This window comes from Theobroma umbraticum, unplaced genomic scaffold (assembly GCF_002168275.2).
Source record: "Theobroma umbraticum cultivar Fairchild unplaced genomic scaffold, ASM216827v3 scaffold_56.0, whole genome shotgun sequence".
In the NCBI taxonomy this organism is placed as follows: domain Eukaryota; kingdom Viridiplantae; phylum Streptophyta; class Magnoliopsida; order Malvales; family Malvaceae; genus Theobroma; species Theobroma umbraticum.
The window spans coordinates 13,249,854-13,260,908 of record NW_018397256.1 but is presented as its reverse complement, the minus strand read 5'-3'; the positions used below and the strand labels follow the sequence as shown (position 1 = coordinate 13,260,908).

Below are 11,055 nucleotides of genomic sequence, written 5' to 3'. Positions count from 1 at the left end.
TTCTTTTTTAAGTTTAGTAGTACATTTTCATACCAAAGCAGTTCAGAGGAGGATGGGTTTGAAGTTTTTGATGTGAGCCAAAAGAACAGAGGCCGAATGGGGGTGCTCAGTTATACACCAAATGAAGAAACAGTTGCTACAAAAGCTTATGATAGGACAATGATGGAATATTGACAATGGGTATATCATACATTGACAGAAGCTACAAAAATCAAAAAGCACATATGAGACTGGAAAAGAAGACTAACTACAGACTCTCTCCTCCTCATTCTCCATGCATGCAAATGGCAGAGGGTGCAATCCATTTTTGGGTCAAAAGGGTAAGCTCTTTGAAGTTGAGCTCGATGTGAGGGACTTGAAATGTTCTGATGGAACAAAATCTTGTGGCAAATTGGCCCTATTGACAATTCTCCTCATGTTGTTCTGCAAACTCTGTTGGACCAATTGTTTAACAGCTTTCTTCTCCTCGCTCATCATTCCTTCTTCTTCCACCAAGCACTCCTTTCCATTTGGATTTGTTGAAGAGGATGAAGACCCACAAATAGGAGCAGACACCGCTGCACTCATGTTCCCACCAAAGTTCTCTGAAACTCGTTTCCCTTTGTCCACCCTCAGGACCTCCAGAATTCTAGAAGCTCTCTTCTGAGCCAATGTACTACCCAAAAGCGTTAGTTCAAGCAATGATGATACGATGCCAGCTTCAATCATGGCCTGTCTGTCTCCATACGCTTTATGTGCCATTACCATCAAAATGTATGATGCCTTTTCCTGGCACCCTGGCGAGTCGGTCCAATTCAACACATCAACCAAAATTGGGAATGCTTCTGGGGCAATGCTAATGCCTTTTCTACCTTCCGGAGTTGATACTAGATTGCTCAAAATTGAAAGAATTCTCTCACTAACTTCCATGTCTCCCAAGGCATTCAGCAGAAAGGGTATCAAATCAGCTTCTAGAATGAAGGAAATGTTCGATGGGGAGATCGATAGATTATAAAGAGCTCGAAGAGCATCCTGTCTTGGTTGAGAACTACTTTTGTCCAAAATCTTGAGGGCTTTTACCAAGAAAGAAATAGCCCCAGAAGATCCAATGATAGGCTTATTCGAATCCAAGGCGCTCAAGCCCAGGAAATTTGCTACTATGGCATCTGAAACTGCCTGGCTTGGAGCATTTGGGGCTTCAATAAGCTTTAGCATCTTATGCACAGCCCCTGCTTTTACAATGGCTGCTTTGTTCCTGCAAAAGGGTTTCACAAAGAGTTAAAGAAATTAAATGTTAAGCGACCAAAAATAAGAAATTTCATCGTAACAAACAAAGCTATGGCCAGAAAATGTCAGTCAAAAAGATGAAGGTGAACAGGAAAATGAACTGGATGAACGACAAATTAAATGCATTATTCTACATATCAAGAACTGTTTGAAGAAAACAACAGGACCTGAAAACACAGAAAACGACTTGTCCAAGCAATTTCCCTTCAATCATTTCAGACATTTTTATTTTCTCTTACAACAAACAAAACCCAACGTTGGTAAGAAAAACCTCAATGGGGAAAAAAAAACATAATGGAGCAACAAAACAGAGCAACAACAATAATTTTACATAAGAAAAAGACTCTATACTTAGCAGAAAAAGGGGAGTAAATTCAGGAAACTCACGCGTCATTTCCAATTCCTAGATTAAGCAAAGCATAGAGAGCAGCGATCTGCGAATCAGAGTCTTCAAAATCAAGCATCGCAACCAACGGCGGAATCGTCCCGAGCATCGCTAAAGTCACTCTGGCTTCCGAGTCTTCTTTGGTAAGCAGCCTCACTCTACTTGCAGCTTTGGTCTTCTTTCCTTCTTCTTCCACTTGCAATTCCTTAACCACGCGCTTCAACTCCTCCAAAGCTTCCACTTTCTTCTTAGTCTCAGCATCAGTTTCCGCTTCCGCTAAGTTCAAGAGATCCGCCAGCTTCTCTGACTTGCCATTGTTGTTGGGTCTTTTCACCACCCTGTCTGGTTTTTTCGGTTCGTTGGACTCTTTTAAGACGGACTTTATTGTGGTGGCTGGAGGAGGAGGCTGACGATGGACGGTGTCGTTGAGCACCTCTTGCATGAGCTGGTGGCGGTGGCGAGAGCTGGCCCCGCAGCTCACTGCATCGAAGATTTTTCTTCGGAATGCAGCACCAGAGAAGGCTGTCCATAGTCGGAAGTGATTACCGGCGGCCGTGGCAGTGGAAGGCCGGTCGAGGAATATGGATCCGATGTCGTTTCTGTGGCATTTGGCCATCCTTGTATGACAAAAAATCAAAATTTACATTTGCAAAAGGAAACAGAATGTAGCTTTGGGAGAAGAGGAAGAGAAGAACACGAGCTCCAAACCCATTTCTCTCTGTTTTATTGAGCTTACTGAACTAATAATTTATTCACTATTTTTTTTTTGTTGATTATTTATGGGTTCAGAGCTCAAAGATAGAGTGGGCAGAGGCAGAGAGAGAGAGATGCGTTGAGTGAATGAAGTTTAACTTCTTTTCGTTTGTTTATTTATATCTACATCGGCCTGTCAGAAAGAAAATTGTTAGAGAGAAGAGAGAGAATTAAAATTAAAAGTAAAAAAAAAAACGTTCTGTAAAATTTTTGTATTAGTATTATTTTTATTCTTAAGATTTAAGATTTTTATATTTAATTTTTTTAATTTAATAGATAGTATAAGAATAAATATGTAACGTAAAATTATCAAAAAATTAAATGAGATTTTTTATTTAATTAAAATATCATAATTATTTAAATAATATATTTATTAAAATTTCACATCAATAAAAAATAAAATAAATTTTTAACTTATAAATAAAATTTTTTCATTTAATAATCATGACTTTTTAATATTTAGTAATTATTTTTATTTAAAAATATAAATTTTTGATAAATAATATCTAAATTTGCTCAACACGATCCAAATCAGGGTAAATTTCTCGCTTTTATACATAAAATATCATAACTTTATACATCCACGAAAAATGTGACAAATCTTGAATTTATAAATAATAATATTTTAATCGAGCTCGTGACATTGAATGAACTACCTTTCTGTTGAATCAATTTTTCCTTTGTATAACAAAAACAAAAAGAATGAAGATTTTAAAATACGTTTTTACTTGTTTTATAAAAAAAGCATTATATTGATCAACCAAACACATCCTTGAAAAACTGGTCCTTATATTTTTATCAATAAATAAAAAAAAAACCCATTTTAAGGAAAACGATAAAGGAAAAGAAGTTGGGGGGAGAGAGGCTTGTCAAAGAAGCCATATTTTGGTTTTCGTAGCATGGGAAAGAAGGCATGCTTCTTTCTTTTTTGTACATGGGGAAACGTGCAGAGGACAACTGATAGCGTATGACGATGGTACCAACGGGCCATACCCTCTCGTTGCTGTCCTCTTATCTGTGCCGCCCAGCTCATCTCCAAGGCTCATCAAAGAAGCCTCCTGCGGGCTCCACTTTTTAAATTACCCTTTAGAAGGGACCCACTCCTTGGGGGTAAACAGAGTCAACAGGATTTCGATGGATTGGCGGATGTAAGTTAATATAATAAGTTAGGGAACAGACAATTCTTTCAGTTGACTGCCTGATTCATGTTGTGCATGGTGCATTTACACGGACATGCTCCTTTACATAATTGACATGGGAGGAAGGAAAAACCTGCCAGCGAAGGTTTAAAACTCGGGTAGGTAAGCAGTTCAAACAAAATGTCTAACTCATTGCATCAACCGAAACCTGGAGATGACTGAAGTGAAGTTCTTTATTCCTTGTATTTACACCTGCAAAAGGCAACACTTCAGTCATTTGCAACCATGACATCTATTGGAGAATTGCTCTCCAATTTCTTAATGCATAGTCTATCTTGGTGAGGCAGGTCCTTTGCTGATGGGGAGGTGTCGGCGTCGATGATGATCGAGTCTTCCTCCTTGAAATCTCCTCTCAAGACTCCCATTGCAACTTCATTCTCTACCAGTTGCTGTATCACCCTCTTAACTGGCCTTGCTCCAAAGTTAGGGTCAAAGCCCAGTGTCCCCAGAAGTTCAACAGCTTCTTTCGTGTAGTGCAAATCAATTTTCTTCTGTCTGAGTCTCTCTTTTAACCGCATCATCTGGTAAACATAGAATAATTGTAACTCAGATTCTCATGAGATTAAAAGCTACCATGAATCTTCTTATGCAAATCTCTTAATTGATAAGAGTATCTATCTTAATAACTTACAACAGCACATTGATATTACTCTCTCTCTCTTAATTAGGGGGAGAAAGACTTTTTGCACTAACCGATTTCTACAGAGATAAGTTAAGAGCTAAAACCAAGCCTCCAAGAAGGCTAGGCAACTTGACCTGAAGATGATTATGTACAAAACTTATGATTCATGCTAAAACATGATGCATAAAAATCCTCCTGCAGGGATAACTACTGTGCAATGTACCTCATATGCTCTCTCTGAGAGAGATGCCCACACCCTAGAAATAAAGATATTATCCAATGTTCAGTCAACAAAATATAGAATCAATTTCAGACCCTAAAATAAAGATCTTCTCTAGTGTTCAATCAATAAGAATATTGAATCAATTTCCTATTCCAAGACTTCCACTAGTACTACATCAAGTTAACTACTAATATTTTACCCTCTATCAAATCAACTACTAATATTTTACCCTTAGCAGATTCCTCACTAAGAAAACATTAGGAAAAGAAAAATACCAAACACCCAGAAAGGGTATTCTACGAAGATTGATCACCTGTATCTCAACTATTTTACTGATTTCTTTGGCGTCAAGAGGCTGGAAAACTATATACTCATCAATCCGGTTCATGAATTCTGGGCGGAAAGTCTGTCTGGCCAACTCAACAACCTGTTTTTTCATCACATCATAAACAGCATCCTTGCCACCATGTGTACTCTGAAGAGTCTCCAGAATGTAGTGAGAACCAATATTTGAAGTCATTATTACTACACAATTTGTAAAACTAACAGTCCTTCCTTGTGAATCAGTTATCCTTCCATCGTCCAACAACTGTAACAAAATATTGAATACGTCATGATGAGCTTTCTCAATTTCATCAAAGAGAACTACAGAATAGGGCCTTCGACGAACAACTTCAGTGAGTTGTCCACCCTCTTCATAACCAACATAGCCTGGCGGGGCCCCAACCAAGCGTGAGACCGCATGCTTTTCCATGTACTCACTCATATCAATCCTGACAAGAGCATTCTCTGTATTAAAGAGGAAACCAGCTAAAGCCTTTGCAAGCTCAGTTTTGCCAACACCAGTAGGGCCCATGAACATGAAACTAGCTATTGGTCGATTTGGGTCAGACAATCCTGCCCTTGAGCGTCGGATAGCATCAGCCACTGATTTTACGGCAATATCTTGACCAACTACTCTCTTATGAAGTTCCTTTTCCAGCAAGACTAGTTTGTCCCTTTCTGACTGTTGGAGGTTTGATAACGGTATGCCAGTCCATTTACTAACAATTTCAGCAATATCAAGATCAGAAACCTCTTCACGCAGCAAGGATTTCCCAGACTTTTGGAACTCAGCAAGATTCTTTTCAGCCTCTTCTAACTGGCGTTGAAGGGACATCAAAGTTCCATATTTGAGCTCAGCAGCACGGTTTAGGTCATACTCACGCTCAGCAGCTTCCATTTCTTGATTAACTCTATCAATCTATAAACATCAACAAGATGAATCAGAAGATTAAGAAATATGCAGATTATTTAACAGTGCAACAACGACATCAAGTGAAAATTACCTCTTCTTTTATTGATCGAATTCGAGTCATGAGAGCCTTCTCATGATCCCACTGTTCAGTTAATTCTTTCTGTTTCTGTTTGAGTGAGCTCAAATCACTTTCCAGCTTGCTTAACCTTTCTTTGGATGCTTTATCAGTGTCGTTTTTAAGGGATAGCTTCTCCATCTCCAACTTCAGAACCGCTCTGTCTATCTCATCCAACTCTGTGGGCTTGGAAGTGATCTCCATCTTAAGCTTTGCGGCAGCTTCATCGACAAGGTCAATGGCTGAAAAGAAGTTAAATTACAGCTGTTACAAAGCATATTTACTCAAAACTTTTAAGGCTAATAAATAATTAACATAAAATCTATTATTGTAACAGTTATGAATTTCCCCTTTCACCCATTGCCTTACCTTTGTCAGGCAGAAAACGTTCTGTTATATAGCGGTCTGCAAGAACTGCTGCCGAAACAAGAGCACTGTCAGATATTTTAACACCATGATGCAGCTCATAGCGCTCACGCAAACCTCGAAGTATAGATATTGTATCTTCAACGGATGGTTGGCCACAAAAGACTTGTTGAAATCTACGCTCAAGTGCAGGATCCTTCTCAATGTATTTCCTGTACTCATTCAATGTAGTTGCTCCTATACATCGCAGCTCACCCCTCCCAAGCATTGGCTTTAACAAATTCCCAGCATCCATTGCACCACTTGTAGCCCCTAAACAATTTAGACATAACTATCTTCAACACGTAGTTCAATGCATTACAAACCAAACCTTGCTCAAATCAACATAAAACCTATCAAGAGGCTAAGTTACTAAGTTTTACTAGAGCACTTATCTACATTATATTAGTTACACACTTACACTCCAGGAAGCACACATGAATTCTGAAAGGAAAACTGTGGTAAATTTTCAACTACAAAATTACATATTTTATGCAAACAAAAGCTAGGTACAAACCTGCACCCACAACGGTGTGAATCTCATCAATGAATAAAATAATCTGCCCATTTGAAGCAGTAACCTCCTTCAGCACGGCTTTCAACCTTTCCTCAAAATCTCCACGAAACTTGGCACCAGCCAGCAAGGAACCCATGTCTAGGGAGATCAACTGAAGAAAACAAGGAATAATACCATTTTTAAATGAACATTAACCATTGAACCTATTCCAATTAGAAAAGTACTACTTTAATTGAAATAGGCTCATCAGTGAAGTCCGTAAATAGCTGATACAAATATAGGCGCTGTACACTCCAAGAACTGCCTGTTAAGTTTCTTCCTACTACTATATCTTTATCATTTTTTAAATTTGCCTCTAAAGTGTCTAGGCACATTCAAAATGTCTCTATCTATTTCAAATGTAAAACTTCTTAGTTTAAATTCATACCTTTCGATTCAACAATGGTTCAGGAACATCTCCCCGTACAATCCTTTGAGCCAATCTGCAATAAAATTATAAAATTTTCATTATCAAAATGATCAAGCACAAAGTCTTCATGCATACCCATATAACTAAGCAATAAATGTGACTCAGAGGAAACTTACAAATTTATGCTTATTAGTACTGGCCTATAAGACCAGCTCAGTAAATGCATCATTAGAATTAACAGGAAAATAATACAGTTCTGGTTCATGAAATACTTTATTCTTCAGCTTGCAAAACAAATGACAGGGACTAATTTTTTTTCCCATGCCTGCTGTGTTAGTGCATTTTTTGTCAACAGTTAGTGCAAACCAGAAAAGTAGAATTCACAAAATGAACTATATGACAGCTCTATATCCAACTTTCTGTAGAAAGGGATCCGGCTGAAGCTAGAAGTAGCTATTTCGGAAATCCAATTAAATCATTAATTTAATACGTGAGGCCCTCCATCAGAAAATGGTTAATTTATGCCAAAGATGGAAAATAGCAAATCACCAAACAAGTGCCTTACTATGAAACAAAACTTTCTACTTTTCAGATTACCAAGAGAACCCAAAATACTTGAAAAACATACCCTTCAGCAATTGCTGTTTTCCCCACACCCGGCTCACCAATTATAACAGGGTTATTTTTTGTTCGCCTTGATAATATTTGGATACAACGTCGGATTTCATCATCACGGCCAATTACAGGATCAAGTTTACCACGCCTAGCAAGCTCAGTCAAGTCATTCCCGTATTTGTCAAGTGCCTCATATTTTCCTTCAGGATCTACATACATTATGGAAGTGGACATCTAAGAAAGTGTAACCCAAGGATATAGCATGATAAGTGAATAAAAATATAAGTTGAGTCAGCACACCAAATATGTTTCATCACTGTCTCAAATAAACTTCATAATTAAAAAATAACTTCAACATTAAAGATTTTTAAGTCTCAACTTGTATGTATAATTTGATGTATGTAGTTTGGGTACTGGTTTATAATTTTTCATCCCTTTAACTGCAAGCTCTAAACCTATCTAGTCATAACATTAGGTTTAACTATATCTGTGAGAACTACAATGTAATTTTCCATTATACAGAATTATTTTCTTAGTCGCAGCTTATTTTTGCTATAAGATAAAACTATAACTCAATGGCAGGTTAAACTCATACTTTGATCAGTTACTCGCTGATTTCCACGGACAGCTTTAATGGCATCCTTCAAAGCCTGCTCACTAAGCTGGAGGTTTTTGTATAACTGCTGCCCAAACCTCTTGTCTGACATAAATGCCAGGACAAAATGTTCCACTGAAACAAAATTATCCCCCATTTCCTTCTTACGCTTTCGTGAATTGTCTAAAAGGGAGCTAAGATGTGATCCCATTACAGGGTTACTTGTGTCCATAACCTGCCACAAGAAAATAAATGCACCTGGTCAAATGAATCATACACAAAGAATAAAGCATCAACATAAATTCATGAACAAACATAACCCATGTATATGCATACTTTAGGCTGCTTTGATATAAAGTCGTCCGTAGCCTGCAGAACTGATGTGTTGTCTAGCCCTGCTTTTGTGAAGATTCTTCTAGCTAACCCATCCTTTTGTTCTAAAAGGGCTTTCATTAAGTGTTCAGATTCCACCAGTTGCTGTTTGCTATCCCTTGCCGCCTCAACAGCTCCAACAAGGCCCTCCCAGGCCATATCAGTGTACTCTGATTGATTGATCTGGTGAGAAAATATCCAAGAACAATAATACGAGGAAATAAGTTGGCGGAATTTCATCAAATATGGAGACACAACACAGGATACACAAACAATCAATTAAGCCAAAGTATGATGGGGATCACTAATGCTATGATATTAGCAGTTGTTAATTAAACTAAGCGCTTATTTTAAGCCAAATTATACAGGTATTTTTTACGCATAGTCTGTATGCAAAACCAAACAGTTCAATTCAGTAAAAGCGAAAAGCAAAACATAAACATTGATACTTAGAAATGAAAAGTAGTCACAAATGTAACATAAACCTGGGCAGGGCTAGTGGCAGAGTAGTAACGTGGTGTGGAAGAGTGGAAGCTGCGAGTGAGCGAGAAGACGCCGCCATTGTTCTCTGCTACTCTGTCGAAATTCGGAGGCTGAAAAGGTGAAGTCAGGGAAGCGCACAAAGTAGATGCAGAGGCGGAGATGGCGCGAGCGCGAGATAGGCAGGGAGCCGATGCTTTCGATGCTTTAATGGCTGAGAAAGCAGACCTCGTTAGCCTTCTTGAGGCCATTTTGAGGATTAAAGCAAAGAGTGGTTGCAAATCTGTTTGGTTCTTGTTAAGGGTTTAAGGATTGAGCAGATGGACAGAGTTGGAGGGTTTTAGACGTGACTGAAGGGGGAAATAGGAACCTTGTAGAAGAGCCGGGTGCTTTCCTAGGTACCTTCCACATTTTCAGACTGCATTTCTCAATATATATATATATTTCTATTACATAATACCCAAAAATGCTTCCAAATTATTTAAAAAATTTTAAATTAAATTTTATTTTTTATTACATCCAATTAAGATTTTTTTTTATTTTACATCAAATAAAATTTAATATTTTTATTTTAAATTAAATAAATTTAATAATTAATAATTAACATATCAGATGTCATTTTGTATCACATAAATTTGATATGATATTTATTATATTATATGAATGACGACGTAATCATAAAATAATGAATGATATATTAATTAATAATAATTAATCAATCATTTAGTCAAAAAAATTTATTTGATTCAAAATAAAAATATATTTGAATTGTTTTTAATAGTTCATAAGCTTTTTCGATCATTATATCTATATATATTGATAAAAATGTCTATCCAAATTTCCTAATTTTCAACTATACCCTCGACATAATTAATACCAATTTCTTTTCTAAGAAACAAAATTGCATCTTTCATATTCTATAAATATAATTTAAAATTTCTTACACATAATTTTTAGAATTAATATATTATCTAAATAATTAAATTATCTTTTTTGTTCTGCTTTATTTACTGTGCAATTTAATTGGATTTTGAAGGCTCTATTTTTGTTGAATATCTTTGATTATTGATGAATTTAGCCATTTACTAAATGTCTTTGATTTATCATGATGGTATAGTAGTATGTCCAATCTATGATTATCCTTTAATCATGGAAATAATCTACTAATGGACCCAAAACGAATATCATGGGAATATTTTCAAATTTGATTATTGGCAAGGTAAATGTTTGAAAATTGTTGTAATCTATAATACTATTGGCAGATATTGTTCTTCAAGTCCTGGCACCATCTTGGCTGGCTTGCGTGTGGCATTGAGATTCCCTTGCCATTTGGACAGGGTCTTGAGGATTTTGAAATTAATGAGGAGAGCCGTTACTCTTTTACTAAGTTTCAGTTTCTAATTTTCATGTACACATTTTTCTTTCTATAAAATAAAGTAAGTCTTCCTAACTGAATCATATTTGAAAGTGATTGGCATGATATCAATATGCTTTGGATCAAACAAGGACAAAAGGTATAATACACGAAAAAGCTCATAAATTATTTAAAATTTTTTAAATATGTTCTTATTTTTTATTATATTTAATTAAATTTTTATATTTTTTATTTTAAATTAAATAAATTCTTATAATTAATAATTAACTAATTATCATTACTCAAAAGATTTGTGATGGTAATAAAAAACTTGATTAAATAATAAATCACTATATAATTATTTTGGGCGTTACTTAAAAAAGAATGCAACACCATTGTACCTTTGAATGCATTGTACATTGGATACCTTTGCTCAAATACCCAATTGATAAATGTCTTGTCAGTATAAACTATTGTCTATCCAATCAAATTTTATGTTAGCATGATA

General features: G+C 36.2%; 2 protein-coding genes across 2 annotated transcripts; both read right to left on the bottom strand.

Moving 5' to 3' along the window:
* Positions 1 to 88: 88 nt before the first annotated feature.
* Positions 89 to 2,487, bottom strand: LOC110410610 (ARM repeat superfamily protein). Its single transcript, XM_021420392.2, has 2 exons — positions 1,654 to 2,487; positions 89 to 1,234 (listed from the first exon to the last, which is right to left on the bottom strand). Exons 1-2 carry the CDS (start codon positions 2,265 to 2,267, stop codon positions 313 to 315), a joined length of 1,536 nt encoding a protein of 511 aa, XP_021276067.1. The 5' UTR covers positions 2,268 to 2,487; the 3' UTR covers positions 89 to 312.
* Positions 2,488 to 3,557: 1,070 nt separating this feature from the next.
* Positions 3,558 to 9,587, bottom strand: CLPB4 (casein lytic proteinase B4). The gene is made up of 10 exons (XM_021421210.1): positions 9,199 to 9,587; positions 8,678 to 8,896; positions 8,342 to 8,576; positions 7,760 to 7,955; positions 7,150 to 7,204; positions 6,723 to 6,873; positions 6,170 to 6,478; positions 5,777 to 6,042; positions 4,762 to 5,691; positions 3,558 to 4,124 (listed from the first exon to the last, which is right to left on the bottom strand). Exons 1-10 carry the CDS (start codon positions 9,442 to 9,444, stop codon positions 3,813 to 3,815), a joined length of 2,919 nt encoding a protein of 972 aa, XP_021276885.1. The 5' UTR covers positions 9,445 to 9,587; the 3' UTR covers positions 3,558 to 3,812.
* Positions 9,588 to 11,055: the final 1,468 nt, after the last annotated feature.